General features: G+C 39.0%; 3 protein-coding genes across 3 annotated transcripts; 1 reads left to right on the forward strand and 2 right to left on the reverse strand.

Annotated features, from left to right (window-relative positions):
• Positions 1-3,804: 3,804 nt before the first annotated feature.
• Positions 3,805-8,548, forward strand: LOC110161515 (bestrophin-3). Its single transcript, XM_055154109.1, is given in 12 exon segments — positions 3,805-3,956; positions 4,034-4,128; positions 4,807-4,894; positions 5,085-5,230; positions 5,762-5,916; positions 6,243-6,320; positions 6,460-6,612; positions 6,684-6,764; positions 6,967-7,118; positions 7,198-7,285; positions 7,352-7,470; positions 7,864-8,548. Coding segments are annotated over 12 exon segments (1,992 nt in total).
• Positions 8,549-8,987: 439 nt separating this feature from the next.
• nots (nothepsin) lies at positions 8,988-10,643 on the reverse strand. The gene is made up of 7 exons (XM_020926265.2): positions 10,473-10,643; positions 10,247-10,364; positions 10,043-10,161; positions 9,740-9,936; positions 9,527-9,655; positions 9,296-9,440; positions 8,988-9,203 (listed from the first exon to the last, which is right to left on the reverse strand). The coding sequence occupies exons 1-7, from the start codon at positions 10,635-10,637 to the stop codon at positions 9,003-9,005; spliced, it is 1,074 nt and encodes a 357-aa protein (XP_020781924.2). The 5' UTR covers positions 10,638-10,643; the 3' UTR covers positions 8,988-9,002.
• A 600-nt stretch (positions 10,644-11,243) lies between these two features.
• cct2 (chaperonin containing TCP1, subunit 2 (beta)) lies at positions 11,244-16,341 on the reverse strand. The gene is made up of 16 exons (XM_020926393.2): positions 16,215-16,341; positions 15,385-15,459; positions 15,243-15,308; positions 15,054-15,165; positions 14,882-14,958; positions 14,522-14,634; positions 14,172-14,374; positions 13,993-14,093; positions 12,791-12,918; positions 12,604-12,707; positions 12,415-12,534; positions 12,221-12,349; positions 12,050-12,153; positions 11,879-11,978; positions 11,662-11,803; positions 11,244-11,570 (listed from the first exon to the last, which is right to left on the reverse strand). Exons 1-16 carry the CDS (start codon positions 16,215-16,217, stop codon positions 11,540-11,542), a joined length of 1,608 nt encoding a protein of 535 aa, XP_020782052.1. The 5' UTR covers positions 16,218-16,341; the 3' UTR covers positions 11,244-11,539.
• Positions 16,342-16,569: the final 228 nt, after the last annotated feature.

Below are 16,569 nucleotides of genomic sequence, written 5' to 3' on the forward strand. Positions count from 1 at the left end.
CTGAATTTTTGATTCAATTGCATTTTTTTACCTTATGGAAAGAAATTCAGTCTTAATTTAAAACTTTGAACTTTTAACACTTTGAATTTGAATCACTGTTACAAAGCCCCGGCTTTTGCTGACTGAGGATTGGCTAATCATTGAGGAAAGTCATACCGGCTTGTCAAAGCCTGATCTCAGCTTCAACTACAACTTTAAGATTACATACAATAATTTAAAGATATGTCTACATTTCCCTGTATCATGTAAAATCTACATTAATCCAATTAATTACCATTCATTTTCTGTTGTAGCTATCAAATTATATGTGCCAAGGGTGCAAAGAATAATTACTTAAGTCATGTTTTACTTTTTTTTTTATTAAAAACTCTAAATCTACATACATCACTACAAAACATTCATAGCAAAACACTCAAAACTTAGGCTTCAATGCTTCCTTTTAATATCAGATCCATGTATGCTCCAGTGACCAAACTCTCCTCAGAAACTCCTAGCTGCTCCATCAGACTGTGGGCAACCTTAAAATCAGAACACACATAATTTTTACAGTGTCAAATAAAACCATTTATGTGAAGTAGAATTATGTAATCTCACCTGTTGTCCCTCTTCAACAGTCTGCTCTGGACGCATCACCACCTAAGAACACAACACACACATTTGGGAACATAAAACAGCCTGAATGTGTCTCATTTTCCTAGTTATTTAGCATTTATAATATTTTTGCACCTGATTTTGTATTTCTTGCTGCCCTTTGGTCTTCTTGGTAATTCTCACATAATACTTGACAAATATTGCTGCTGCACCATGGTAGAACAAATCTTTCAGATATCATTAGTTATTCATTTCATTCTGTGGTTCTTAGCATATTGGAAATCAATAGTCAGTGTTACCAATATGTAAGACTTCGTCACACAGAGACTGATTTTAGGAGTTTAGTTTTAGTGTGTGGTTTTTAAATTGCATCGTTTTACCTAGCGCTCCCCAGCTTGTTGTCATAGCAAAGGGAAGGAGAGCTGGGGCAAGGGCCCAGCGGAGCAAGGGCCCAGCGGAGCAAGGGCCCAGCGGAGCAAGGGCCCAGCGGAGCAAGGACCCAGCGGAGCAAGGGCCCAGCGGAGCAAGGGCCCAGCGGAGCAAGGGCCCAGCAGAGCAAGGGCCCAGCAGAGCAAGGGCCCAGCGGAGCAAGGGCCCAGCGGAGCAATGGCCAATCGGTTCGAGGGCCACAGGCGGCGGCGTGGGGAGTATGGACGCATATGTAAAGGTGGAAGTGCGGAGATGGGCAACATGAGGACGCAGACATGACAGACGACCAGGTCCGGCAGGCATTTAGAGCAGGCGGAAAGGCAGAGGACGATCATGGGCAGCCCCCACGCTGTTGAGATCTCTGTAGAGCACCACAGCGCACACTGGAAGCGGCAGGGCAAGCTCCCTGCCCCTGTGTGAGCAATATTTTGTACATAACCGATAGTGGTGCTCAAAGCAGCTTATGGATGCCAGATCGGTCTGCTGTGGTTGGGAGTGCTACCCCAATATTTTGTCTCATAGGAGAGTGTGGCTGTGTGTGTGCATGTATTTATGCCACTAACGTCAACGTGTGCATATTTTGGGTTTAATATATTGTACAAACTCATTCCAACCTTTGAAATGTGCATTTCACAGGAAATGTTGGTCCTATCACTACAAAATAAAAACTGTAGTGACCTTGACACCCTGCCCTTTATGCCAGAAGTCATGTCTAAGTTTTTAAGTTAAGAAGATCAAATAGAAAATCAAAATCAATCAATATGGGGGAAAAAATTTGTGATTCTTTTTTCCCCTCATATCACCCAGCACTACTAGAATATATTCTAGTTTCCTATTCAGTATTTCAAGAGACACTAGAGAAATAACTTTACAAAACTAACAGAAAACCAGTTAACCCAGAAGTTAGCATAATAGAGAGAACAAAGTGCTGAGCCCAATCTGCTTACCTCCAGCTCCATGTAATGCCCAAGGCCCTCCACAGTATCCAGATGGATTCGGGTCTGACCAACAAGAAAGAGAAGTCTCTCCTTTCGCACCTCACCTTTCACGCCAAGAGCATCTGAAAGTACTGTCTACATCAACACACAAATATTGTCATGAGCGTATTACTTTAAACCAACAATACGATCATGAAAGTGTGGAGTTTTTACCCTGAGGGAAGACGGCTCGGTGGTCGGGCTGATGGAGTAACGTGAGAGTTTGGGTCCATCAGAGTCAGGACGCTCATAAAATATCAATTGTCCTGTCCCATCCTTTAACAAAAAACAAACATTAGTGGCTTAATTTACATATTGGCAGCGTGTGTATACAAGAGTGTACCATAAAGTCTCGGAGCTTTAATCGTCCTTGGCCGCAGTTGAAGAAGGTGTCATGCTGGCGGATGATGGCGCCCTGGGACTGACTGAGCTGGGCAGCCCTCTCTGCAAACTGCCCATGATCGCTCACAATGGCTTTAATTTCCACGTTTGAAGGCATGGTTCATATCTCTATTGTCAAAGCAGACAGTAAAAGTGAATAGTTGCTGTTATTCTGTTTGCATGTGCATAGGTAAATATTACAGCGAAAATATTCAGAATGAATAGTAGTACTTAAGGAATGTATAAGAGGATGCTAACAAGACAGCCAAACAATGCAGCCAAACGACTACTATTTTCTGATATTATCTATGTCTAAATACACAGGGAACATGCCCTCTGATTATAATTTGACAAAAGATGATGAAAAAAACAGGAGTTAAAGGAGTTTGTTTTTTACCGCGAAACGCTCGAGTGGATGACTTCTTCTGCTGGAGGGCTGTGACAAAAATGTGTGTACTGCCATCTAGAGTTTTACAGACATTGTACACGCCATACTTCATGGTACACACACGAGATTTGTGGAAGCAAGTGTTAAGCTCTTTTGACAAAAGAAAAAAGAACAAGGAAATGACCTGGCCTAAATGTTGGCCTTGTTTAATTCACTACTTTTATATTCTCTGTTAAAGCCAACTTAAAGGTGCACTGTAACTTTTCTGGTGAGAGTCAGTGCCTCCAGATCCATAGTAGATACTGATTTGCCTGTGATGTTCCACACCTTATTGCATTAAAATATGTATTAAATTACAGATGTTTTTGCCAAAATATACACTGAAAACATGCATTCTTACTGTGAGTAGGCACAGATCTGTGGAGATGTATTTAAAAAAAAAAAAAAAATTAAAAATATGTATTGAATAAATACAAGGTAAGTTGGAGTGAACACACTAGGTCCCACTGGCCAAACTTGGCCTTCCAGGTGGTCTAATTTGAGATCAGATTTTCTAGGAATTTAGCCTATGTTAATTCAATTTTGCACCGAAAAGACTGACAGGAAATGAAAATGAGCCAGTACCAGACAAGCCTACAATGAAGAAGAAAAGACATTTGAACTAAACAACAAATATAATAGCCCATAATATATCAACACATATTTGACATATGTAATACATTTATAAAAGAATAAAAGAGTGAAAAAGTAAGTAAAAGTGAGTATGTGTTGAGTTTGTATGTTGAGTATGGTTTGAGTTTATTTTTCAGCTATGGCAGCAGCAGATATCCATTGTGGTGACATAGCCTAATTACATTTAGCCACAGTGATGTGTGGAGCTGCCTGGCATTACAAGGCAGTATCAGTGAGGGAGTCAGACACAGGACAGAGGCACGGACAAACAAACAGGAGAAAGCTCAGGTCAGAATATATTGGAGTTTTTACATGGACGATAACACATATTTGTGACTGGATCTCAGCAGACTACACAGTGTGAACATGACTGTCACTTACTCCAATGAAGTGGCCAATGCGACTTTCTTCAGTTTCCACCGGCTACTGCTGCGATGGAGAGGGAGCATCTACAAACTGCTGTACCGAGAGTTTGCAGTGTTTGGCCTGCTTTACACTGTCCTCAGTCTTGTATACAGGTCCTATACTTACAGTGTATTTTTCTATGTAAAATCCTGTACTTTTTTATTCATTTGTGTGTGGGTTTGTGATTCAGGCTTGCCCTTTCTGAATCCCAGAGGAGACTATTTGAGAAAATATCCATGTACTGTGACAAATATGCAGAGCAGATACCTGTCACCTTCGTCCTGGGTATGTCTGAGACTTTTTTTTCTTCATTTTTGTACCCAATAGGAAATTCAGCTATGACAATTACATTACACTATTACTGACTATGTTTAAGTATGGATAATTTTTATATTTAAGGTCTGTCTATTTTATTGAGAATGTATAAATTAGCTACATGGACACCTGAATTTCCTATTTGGAAGATTAATAAAGTCTATCTGTCTGTTTATCTGTCTGTTTCTCTGTCTAGCTACAAGATCCTTGTAACTATCACTAACTTTGAAAAGTATTAACATCAGAGGTGTTGTTATTCAGATAAACAACTTAATAAGGGTCCACAGGGAATAAGGATTAACAGTCTGATTCCATAGCTTTAAGAGTTAATACAGAATTTAATTGGAATAAAAATGTTCAATTTAGATCTGAAAAAATATAAATCAAATCTTCAGTATACCATTAAATAAAGTGTGTGTTGTTCAATAAAAGAGGAAACTGTACTGCCGGGGAGAGGGTGCTTGATTGCCTCATTAGAATCCTCCTAATGGAAACTGATCATTAAAGAGCATTAAGCTTTAAACCGGGACTGCACACATCCAAATTCTAGTTCGCTCTTATGGATGGGTAAAATACGAGAAGGGGGCAGGGAGGGGGGACATATTTTTAGGCAATTCAAAACAGTTACATCAAACTGCATGCTTTCAGGTTTCTATGTGACACTTGTGGTGAATCGATGGTGGAACCAGTTTTTGAACCTTCCTTGGCCTGACCGGCTCATGTTCCTCATCTCCAGGTATTTTTAATAGAACGAAAGAGAGAGTTTTAACACAAATCTTCGCACAATGTAAAAGAGGCATTATGGGTTGTTTATTATGTATTGTAGATACAATAAATTTTGTCTAAGTTTAAGTCTAAGTATTATAACATTGTTATGATTCACTTAAAACAGTTTTGTTATTGTACTTTTATTTGTATTCTTCGAGCTGTGTACAGGGTAATGATGAACACGGACGGCTGTTGAGGAGAACTCTTGTCCGTTACATAAACCTCACATCACTCCTGATCCTTCGCTCTGTCAGTACAGCTGTGTGCAAGCGATTCCCAACTATGGACCATGTGGTTGAAGCAGGTCAGATTTAAACAACTCTTTCAAATCAACTTCCTGCAAACTGTAATTGAATTGGCATGGGCATTGACCCTTGTCTATGGAGCCCAGCTTCCTGTTTCTAAATGATATTTTGAGGACTTTTGCCCATTCAAAACAATGTTTAGGATACTTAATTGCTATGACAATGGTGTTATATATTTATCACTTAAACCCATGAATAGAGTGGAATAAAGTTCCATGTGACTTTCTTATCCAATCCACTTTATAAACTGTTTCCAAAGTTCTGCAAATAGACAGATAACATTTTTACTACTGAATAAATAAAAAATAATAATAATAATACATGCTCAATTTAATGTTACTTGATCTAAAACAATAAAACCCTTCAAATCAAGTAAAAGACAAGTCTGATAGAATACATAGGGATTAGAACATAATAATGTTTGGCCATTCCCTGGTGTATTTTTAAAAGTTGAGGATTCATAATATTTTCTTCTATCTGTTCTTTTTAGCTAAACATATAAATGTTTATTTTTTTATGTTTTTTAACAGGTTTCATGACTCCAGAAGAAAGAAAGGTTTTTGAGAATATCCGTTCTCCTCATCTAAAATATTGGATACCGTTAGTGTGGTTCTCCAACTTGGCAACACAAGCTCGACACGAGGGCCGAATCCAAGACAGCATTGACCTGCAAAACATTCTCAATGTGACACAAAATTTGACTTATTATTCTGTTATATAATCTTTTCCATTTATCATTGCTGAGGCATTTCATGCAGACATGTCTTGTTCATTAGAACACATGTTTAATGATAATAACAATTAGTCCAAAAAGGTTTAAAATGCTATTTAAAAGCTCATGTGTGTTATTCAGTTACTTAGATTTTTATCAAGTTTACCAGATATTTACAACCAAATATTATCACAACATGACACTCAGGCTATGACAGCACTTCTATATTTTGTTGGATGCATCCATGATATTAAAAATTTGCATATTTTAACTTTTGCACGTCTGTAACTTTTTAACAGGAGATGAATACGTTCAGAACATGGTGTGCAACTCTTTTTGGCTACGACTGGGTTGGAGTCCCTCTGGTTTACACACAGGTCTGTTGTTCTACTGTTTCAACAACATTTGTATGATAAATTTAACTATGAGTCATATAATCCGATCAGTAATCGAATGAGCTCTCAAAGTCCTCCACACACAGAGGAAGTGAGAGGCATTAGCTCTGTGTCTCTCCAGGTCGTTACATTGGCCGTCTACACTTTCTTCTTCGCTTGTCTCATCGGCCGGCAGTTTCTTGACCCCGCTCAGCGTTACCATGGTCACGACCTTGACCTATACGTCCCAGTCTTCACTCTATTGCAGTTCCTCTTTTTCTCTGGATGGTTAAAGGCATGGACTGTCACCTGTTACTAATTTTTAATATAAAGTTCTAGCCTTAACTTAACTGGAATTCTTTGTAGGTGGCAGAGCAGTTAATCAATCCATTTGGGGAGGATGATGAAGATTTTGAGGCAAATTGGATAATTGACAGAAACCTCCAGGTCTGTTTTAAGATTGTAGACATTTCTATTTACTTAAAGTTATGTGTATATGCTATCATTTATTAAATTTTATAATATTGGTGTTGTAACAGTTCCTCGTATTTAGTGGTCATTTTTGAGGACTTTGAATATTACATGAAACAAAAGCAGAACAAATGTTACCCATATTGTAATCACAATTTTTTTTACCTTTCTTTCTTAGGTGTCCCTGTTGGCTGTGGATGAGATGCATATGGACCTCCCTCATCTGATCAAAGACATTTACTGGAACGACAGTGAAGCCCGGCCACCTTACACACTGGCTGCTGCTGACTCCTGCATCGCCTCCTTCCTAGGCTCAACCACCGACATGGGGTTAGACTCAAATACCAGCTCTGCATATATGGAGACAAGTTGATTCATTCATTAATTTCCCCCCCTCATTATCTTGTAGTCTGTCAGACATACTGCAGTGTGATGAAGCCAGTAACACAAAACATTTGCACCAACAACCATCTTATACACCTCGCCAACAGGAGTCGGTAAGACAGTGTCTTCAAGCATTGTACCCACTGAAAGAGTTTTATTATATATGTGATTATTGGTAGGTTCTGGGTCGGGTTCGTAGGCTGCTGAGTGTCCAAGAACCTCCAGATCTCCAGCCTCCTCGACCTGTCTTCAAAAGACACAGCAGTGACGCAACTGGGAGCTTCTTCCCTAATCTGGGGTATTGTTTCCTTTTCTGTAAAGTGATTATGTGTTTTAGGGCTGCACAATATTGAAATATATTGGGATATCTGCCATGGATGTTAAGTACTGCAACACTGATGTTATCAATCTTTTAATATACCACATTACAAATGAACCCAACAATTTCAGTTATATTAAAACAAAAATATACATGCCTTAATTTACAAGTCAAACAAAATCTTGCAAGATTAATCAAGGATTTAATATGGAAAAAGAATATTAACATGGAAAATTATGAATAAAAATGTTTTTAAAGCATTTATAAAGAAAAACAGCAAATTTCATATTGAAATATTTTTGTGATATATTGTGCAGCCCTAATGCCTTTTATTTGACATTTTCAACATAGTTTATTTTACCACCTTTGTAGGATCACTCCACACTCAGAGACCATAGTGACCCCTACTTCTCTTGTCATGGTACACCCTGTCATGGACACTCTGTCCACTGTGAGGGAGGTCAATACCACCCCGCCCTCCCCTGAATGCACTCACTCTGGGGTTTTTCCTCGACTCGTGGTCAGCCCTCCTCTTTTCTGTGAAGCTGCTCTAAATGTGAGCCCATCCGTCATTGGTGCGGCCATGACATCCTATAATGGCTTTGATGTGTCTTCTTCTGAGGATGTTCCAGGCTTGGAGATATTACCAAGGTCCTTTTTTAATTAAATGTTTAAATTTTTGGCAAGAAATATACTTAATATTTTTGTCTCTTACAGGAAGGGTTCCTCTGTCTGTTATTCACCCACTCAACATGGCCCTAAAGAGTTTCGGTGGACCAGAATGAACTCTCTCTGTCACTCACAGACACGGCCAAGGCGGTGTCATTTCTCCCTTAAGTTTTCCCGTCGTGCCTCTAAAGGGTCTGTACGCAGCCTGCCCAGCCCCAAAGCTCTGGGAAAACGAAGAGGGGGGCTGCCTCGCTTCCAATTACGTAGCTCAGCCGCTCCACCTAGCAACACTCTGCAAATCCCCAACTCACCATATGACCAGGATTACCAGGGGACAGAGCAAACTGACAACAGGGAGCAGAGAGAAAACAACAATGGCAAAGTTTGACCACAGTACAACTAACAGTTAGCAGGTAATAACCAACATGCTTCTAAAATATACTGTTCTGAATGAGAATGTAGATGACCAAACATAAATGTGTGTCAGTACTTTTTACTGTAAAATGTAAATGTAAAATGTTTACTTGATTTCAGCATTAAGCTAGAGTGATTACGGTACTTCTACTCACTGCGGGTATATTTAAAAGTTTTATTTTTTTATTTAATAGTTTGTAATCTTGCAGGAGCCACAGACAGCTTATTAATTTTAGTGTTTTATAGGTGCAAACCCCACTCTGTCATGTTCTCTGTCAAATACACTGTAGTACTCGGTCAGAAATATATCTCCCAAAATCCACAGGGTTCCTTGGGCAGAAGTAATGTCTACAGGCTGGAAACCACTGAAGCACAGAACCTTACCACCAAGCATCTCCTGCAGGTCACAAAAGGAAATTTTGATTCATTTAATCAGAGATACAGTAACCTGTAAGCAGTGCCTTACAACTTATATTTCTAAATATGCTTTGGAAGCTATAAAAGAGGATTAAAATACAAATGTTATGAACCTTTCTGACATATCTCTGAGGAGTCATTGTGTATTCTTTGCCACCCAGCACAAAAGTAATATGAGGCAAATTGGGCAATCTTGTACAGTCCAAGACAAACTAAAATTACAAGTCAAAATATTAGGGTCACATCCACACATATTCAGATAATTTGAAATATGCTTTTCTTTATCTATGTTAGAGTGTATTACCTCTCCAATGCTGCTTGGTGTTGCTCCAATGAGCTCTTGTAGAGTGAGGATTTCACTGGGTGGTCCACCAATCAGAGAGGTTCCTGTGTCAACTATGGCTTGACATCCTTTTTGACATACAGAGTTTGTGCCCTGCACAGCAATACTAAATCAACAAATGAGACATAAAATGAGATATAATAAACTGTAAACACATTATTAAACATTTGACAAACAGAAATGGCTTTACACCTGTCGATCTTGATCTGCCAGTAGCTCTGAGCCGTCACAGGGGTCCAGTGGATTTCTCCAGTATAGAACTCTTTGTCTGTTCCTCCAATGAGGAGTTCACCTCCAGAGGTGGCACCATCTGCCCTCCTTCTGTTAAACAATTGACAGATGTTTTTACATAATTCAAACTGATCAAAAGCTTAACTGCTTATTCAGTGTGTTTTATTGTCACACCTGAGGTAGAAAGAAAAGACTGCCTGGTCAACTTTCTTCTGAGCTATAATGTTGTCAAACACTGGTTTTCCTAAAACCTCTGCCAAAGAGGGGTAGCCCAGACCCAAAACCCCATCAAACTTTGCAAAAACAAAGGTAGAGCCAGGTTCGTACACAGATTCACCAAACTCTTGCTTTTCTATGGTCATATTTCCAATCTATAAACACATATAAAAACACTTATCATACAGCATTGACTGGTACTGAACTTGAACATATATATATATATATACACATATATATGCATGAAGTAACACTACAGACTTTAAGTGTGTCTCTTGCCATGACCCCAAGCAGTTGTCCTGAACCATAGTGAATCCCAAATGATCGGCCATCATGTTGAAACGAAGTCGACTCAAATGCCTTGAAATGTCTGTGTGTAACTGTAAACAGAAATGCACGCTGCGGTCAGTTTAGTTAGGAACCACTCAATAAAAAATGCAACTGTGTTATGAAATGCACTAGTACCACAGGCCTGGCTGACACAGTAAGAGGATGGCACCCACAGGTCTGCAGAGCCAGTGTCAAAAATCACTGAAAAGTTTTGTGCTGGAGTCCCCAAACTGATCTCACCATAGAACTGAGCCTGTGTGGAGGCAGGTGCAGACCAGATTAACAACATTTTAAATTAGATTTCATTTTTTGATAAAAATGAAATCCACTACACAAACATTAAAAAAAAAAAAATTCTTACGTCCATAAAGTTGAAGATTTTTTCCCGGGAGCGGCCCAGTTGCATTGAGGGTGTGCCTGGTGGGAAGCACTGAACATAGCGCCGGCTGAATGTGTCAGGATGGTGTTCCTTCAGGAATTCTTCCAACAGGCCACTTCCTCTGAGCTGGGTGCGAATTGAGTTCATCTGCTTCAGGGGAATTCTGTTCCATCAGAAAAAATATTTAACAACAAAGATCAACTTATGCATCAAAGTAAAAAAAAAAAAATATTTCAACCTGATCAATGCTGAGGTTGTCCATGTCCCAAACAGCAACACCAGCAGCACCAGCAGCACCAGCCTCCACATATTTGTTCTTCAAATCCAATAGTCAGACTGACTTTCTGGACAGGTTTCATCAGTATTTACCACTCCTACACTCATGGGGTCAGGCTAAAGAATGAAGTAATCCATTTATTTGTTTATGCTTATGATTTTTAAGTTTTGCATAGATTATGCAACAGAGAAATTTGTATTTTAAGCAAAAACAATTCATTTTTATCATTTTATGTTGACATGAATTCTGTTTGCGAGGCTACACAATTTTTATTTCGGATAATTTGAACCTAAATGTTCTAATGCTGACATTGTAATATCTGGGTGACTGTGACCCAACCCCTAGGTCTTACTTCACAGTGTGTATTTGCACTTTTTTCTAGTTACAAATCATGTGTGTTTATGGCCAACTTCATCTTCATCTCATCTTATAACCTTTAGATTTATTAAATTAATGAAGACCTCAGATGAAACAAATCAGCTCAACACAAGTTTATTTTCCTCAAGTAAACAAAAGCAAATGTTGACATTTGAAGAGAGTGACTGCAAACAGGTTGACTTTATATGGAGAAGTTTTCAGCATTGTTCCACCATTATTCAATGTTTTACTTCTTGGTTTAAATACATTACAAACCAGGACCAGACATTTCAAGAGCCGGGAACAAGTTGGCATAAAGCGCTGGCTACAGTTAATGTTTAACTGATAAAAATGACAGTGGACCTTCTGAGTTACACTGAGAATGATAAATAAAACAGATCCTCTTCATACTCCTCTAGCAGGGATGATGGTCTGGAACCCTCTTCCTATAAAAGAAACAATCAAAAATACACAGACTGTCAAATACAAGATGTACCCAAGATAGTTTGCAGTCTTAAAAAGATAACAAATGCTGACCTGGGTGCTGCTTTGATGATGTTATCGACTCTGAGGATCATCTCTGCTGCTTCAGCCGCGCTCAGCAGCACCTGCCGTTTGACCTGGAACGACTCTGTGATGCCCAACTCTGCCATGTCCCCCACTGTTCCCTCAGTCATATCTGCATGTTGGATTAATGCATTAGTTCATGTGCTATTTAACACAAAAGTACATATTAACATAAGGGGTTTCTCACTCAGTCCAAAAGTGGTCTTGTTTTCCTGATGTGCTGCTCTCAGCTGAGCGATTAGGTCAGCACTATCATAACCTGCATTGTCTGCGATGATTGTTGGCAGCTGTAGAACAGAAACAAGACTCAGGACTAGAACTTAGAGGGCAAGAGAGTTATCTAAGGCAATATCCCTACCATTCTAAGAGCTTTTGCAAAAGATTCCATAGAAACAGCTTCCTTTCCTGCTGTCCTATTTGCCAAATCAGTCACAACCTTAGCCATCAGCATCTCACTGCAACCTAGTGAAAAGAACCAAAAAGCTGTAATTGGAGTTCTATTAACCAATTGATTTATGTGTAAACTCACCTCCTCCAAAAACAGTGCGAGGCTCTTTGACAGTTTGTGCCAACACACAAAGGGCATCATGCAGTGAGCGCTCTGCCTCATCCAGGATCTGCTGAGTAGCTCCTCGTAGGACAACAGTGCAGGCTTCACCTGTTGAGAAACAAAGAAAAGTAAGAGATGCAAAGTGCTGCATTTGTAGTAAGGAGTGTACATACCCATTGCCACACCAGAGAAGTGGATAAGGGTATCTTCTCCAATCATCACCTCCTCAATCAATTTGCAATGACCCAGTTTGACCATTTCAGGGTGATCAAAGGTAGAGGTGATCTCTCCACCTAGTCAAATTAAGAATATGTAAAGTTGGAACATTATGTTTTAAGTGTGCGTATCCTTTCGAGACATACCAGTGACGAGAGCCAGGCGCTCCACACCAGCAAAATCCGCATGTTCAATAGCCATGACACCAGCCTGTGCAAAGAGCTGCTCTGGGTAATTGTAGATCAACTGTCTGCAGGACACCAGAAATATTCAGGGTTCAAAATTTAGAACAAGACACATTATATTACTTGAATATAACCTGTGCTAGTTTACCTGTTAATGAAGCAGTTGATTCCATGCTGCAAGATCCTTTCAACTTTCTCTTTCATTTTTTCTTTCTCTGCCATTTCAATCTCAGCAACCTTTGCTGTAGAGTCGACACGAACCCTGGAACCAAAGATCTAAAATACAAACAAATACAATCAAAACAATTAGTTACTACTTTGTAGGGATGCAATGATATTCGATATAATATCGAATTGTTTGATACTGGTCTCACGATTCGTTACACATGTTGATATGCGACTCTCCATGCACGCTGTGCTGTCATTTATTTGGTTCGAAAAGAAAACAGTTATCGCAGCGTCCTTCTCAGATGCAAAAAGAAAACGGCTCCATAGAGACTTACAGCTGAAATATTCTAACAGAGGTGGATTTTATCTTTCAGTCATTTTTTATTTTATGTTGATAGACCCAGGAATGACAAAGATATTCACTTTTAAATACTTAATCCAAAAGCAATTCTATACAAATCAAATGTGCTCATATACGCACCTGCGACTCAACTTGCGATATACGTAATCTTTTTCTTAGACTCCATTTACATTACACACTTACATTTCTATGTAATATAGCACAGTTTTAGAGTCCAAAGAGAGCATGGGAGAGGGCTGTGAACAGAGCTACCATCTCTGCTGGAGGGGGCAGAGGAGGAAAAGAAATCATCAAATCATCATAAAAGAAGGAAAAGTATGACAGTTAATCTCCCCTGCCACTCTATATTAAGAGTAGACTGGCTATATGATAAAATAGCCTGAGAAAGCACCATTCTTATTTTCACTAAAAATTCTGAGCTGTAAATCATTTGAACCAAATGAACTAAAACACTTCACATATAAACTGCACCTTTACAGTAGTTCTACAGTAATGTATGTAATGTTTCAATAACATCAGTGTTATTATATTATATTAAATTATAATACATATATATTATATACTCATTAGTAGAGAAAATTACATGGGATTTTTTTTTCCTAATCGAAAATCAAATCGCTGTCGTGACCCGTGTATTGAGATTGCATCCCTACTGCTTTTACAATATTTTCAAAGACCCTAACAAGACAAGTAAATGTCAAATTTGCACAAGCATGAAAAAACAGACAAAACAACATTGTTACACATAGTCCACAGTGTGCCGAGTTATAGCCTGTAACAGCTGTGGTGGAAGGCCTAACAATAACAAAAATAAGAAATACCTTAATTTTGTCTGTGTCCATCCCAGTGTTGGCAATGAGGATTTTAGCGTTTTCCAGCCTCTTTGGTTGGTTGACCCCAATCTTCTTATCCAACAAGAAACCTAAAAAATAAACAGCGTTAATAGTATTTATATAAATAAACTCTAGAATAATTTACTGTCATCACATTTATTAGATACCTTCATCCAGATAAGAGTCTGTGAGACTGCCACCCAACTTCTTGATGATGTGAATGGCCTCCAGATTTCCAGAGCCTTTGAGGCGACCGACAGCATTCACAGCCAGTTGTGCAAAGTGGTCTTTGTGATGGGTGAGTAGTTTAGACGATAGAGTCGTGCGTGCAATGTTGAGCAGGTCCTCTTCGAAACGGCCCTTGTCATTGCTTAAAGAGAGAAAAGAAATTTAAGATTAGTTTATATTTTATACTTCAAACTGAAATGATGAACTATGTCCTGTGTTGTTGTTCCCTTGTCACACAAAATGTAAAACAACAGTAAAAAGCTTTCTGAATTTGAGTATGCAGCCTCACCTATGGTCCACTGCTGCATCTCTCAGAGCTTCTCTAGCTGCTTGAGTGGCCTTTCTCCAGCCAGAGATGATCGTCTGTGGATGAATCTTCTTGGCAATAAGAAGCTCAGCTTCCTGTGGAGATCACAGTCTCAAAAATGTGTAATAGACTAGAGTGTCATACATTCAGATAAGATAGACAGTGGACACAAACAAAAGCACCTAAATCTTTTTCCTAGGCATGCTCTTTTCATGTCTCATGTACCTCCAGATAGTTGACAAAGAATTTAAATGTCAAAGAATTAACAAGCGCAGACTGCTTAAGTTGCTCCAAATGTTTTTACGTGTGAGTCTACCATTAGAACTTTGTTATAAGTCTTACTCGCAAAAGCTCAGCTGCCAGTACTGTGACAGAGGTGGTCCCATCCCCAACTTCGTCATCCTGAACCTTGGACATGTCTGAAAGGAACAGGTTTGATTAAATAAAGTAGTCAATACCACATATAACCTATATTATTTTTTTTTCGTTCTGATATCTATGCAATGCAACTCACCAACTAATACTTTTGCAGCAGGGTTGTCAACTCCAATGGCCTTCAAAATAGTTGCTCCATCATTGGTCACAGTCACTGTACCTCCTTTGCCTCCACCTAGCAAGATCTTATCCTGACAATAAAAGGGTTAAAGCATTAGGCCTACTCTAATGTTATGAGTGCAAAATAAGTTTCTAAGTTTCCACTAACCATGCCCTTTGGCCCCAGTGTACTCTTCACCAGATCGCCAATAGCTATAGCGCCAATAAAGGACGACTAGAATATAGAAACATTGAGAGAAATAATCATCTTCTGGTATGAGTGCTACATAATACAAATATAATAATCTCACCAGTCGAGCTGTCTCGGCCTTTTCTTCATCAGCACCATGCTTGAAGATGTTAACGGGAGCCATGGATAAGGATGCCTACAAAGTCAAATTGGTACAATAAATATATTACCCAAATCACATTTAACAAAAGTGGAGAGACTAATATTTATATGTACAACTATAAATTAAATATGTGGTCAGGCCATGGACATTGTGTCAGTTTGCATTACTAAAGTCTCTATTAAATAGCCAAACGGTTTAGTTTACCCCAACACGTGAAGGACCCTCAGTCCTGGCTCCGCCCATATAATCATAGAAACCGCTAGAAGTTTTTATATTAGATGTCAAATCTAATGTCTAAATAAACATGTGTGGGCTGCAAATGTCAGTTACCGGCGTTGGTACATTGCAAATTAATTTCATGTTTTCAGTCAGTCTGTATCGCTATTCCTCACGATGCCTATGACAAGACACAAAGCAGACAGGCTGACAGGCTAATCTAGCATGCTAGCATCATTAGCGGCATCCTCAAAAATATCCAGCTGACTATCATCACGAATAATATAAATGAGCCACCAATGGGTTCTCTTAGTAAGACGTAGAAAACAAGCAAATAGTTTACAGTTTGTTGACCGTAAACCTCAGTTCACTTGAGCTCACAGGCATGGATTTCATTCACTACGCCCATGTGCTTTACCCGGTTAGCACAGTTAGCATACAGGTAACTACTGTCCTGATACAAATAATCGAAAGACTGCAGGCAATGAATTATCACCACGTCAAATGTATTTATCAGCTTAATGTAGCGGAATGGTCTTTCTTCGATTAAAAGAAAAAAAAAAAGATATTACCATGATGTCAGCGATTCCAAGCTAAAGCGGTGCACGCACAGAGAAAAGGGGCTGGGAGGAAACGTCGCAATCGACGCACCGACGTAAAGGCCGCGTTCAAGGCACCACAGGGGTGAGAAATTCAGGACACCAAGCCACTCTGCTAATGCAAAACAAAAACATCTACTTTCTGAAATATTGGAGTAGTCATCGTTGTAGAACTATTATCAGATAATAACTGTCAATACTACTACTGCTGCTACTACTACTACTACTAATACTACTACTACTACTACTACTAATAATAATAATAATAATAATATCATCTGCTATTAATTACTTAATTATATATCTTATAATTTTAATACACGCGTTG

The sequence above is a fragment of the Boleophthalmus pectinirostris genome, unplaced genomic scaffold, assembly GCF_026225935.1.
Source record: "Boleophthalmus pectinirostris isolate CB_2022bp ecotype Guang Dong unplaced genomic scaffold, ASM2622593v1 HiC_scaffold_18, whole genome shotgun sequence".
Classification (NCBI taxonomy): domain Eukaryota; kingdom Metazoa; phylum Chordata; class Actinopteri; order Gobiiformes; family Gobiidae; genus Boleophthalmus; species Boleophthalmus pectinirostris.

Bases quoted from the DNA above. Each gene is read 5' to 3' on its own strand.
- nots (XM_020926265.2), bottom strand. From the start codon at position 10,637: ATGAACTCAATTCGCACCCAGCTCAGAGGAAGTGGCCTGTTGGAAGAA. The intron at 10,365-10,472 runs GTAAGAATTTTT...GCCTCCACACAG, and splicing joins AAATCTTCAACTTTATGGAC to GCTCAGTTCTATGGTGAGAT. The intron at 10,162-10,246 runs GTACTAGTGCAT...TTCTGTTTACAG, and splicing joins CTGTGTCAGCCAGGCCTGTG to TTACACACAGACATTTCAAG.
- cct2 (XM_020926393.2), bottom strand. The intron at 14,959-15,053 runs GTGAGTTGCATT...TGTTCCTTTCAG, and splicing joins TGCTGCAAAAGTATTAGTTG to ACATGTCCAAGGTTCAGGAT. The intron at 11,804-11,878 runs GTGAGAAACCCC...TCCAACATGCAG, and splicing joins CAAGACCACTTTTGGACTGA to ATATGACTGAGGGAACAGTG.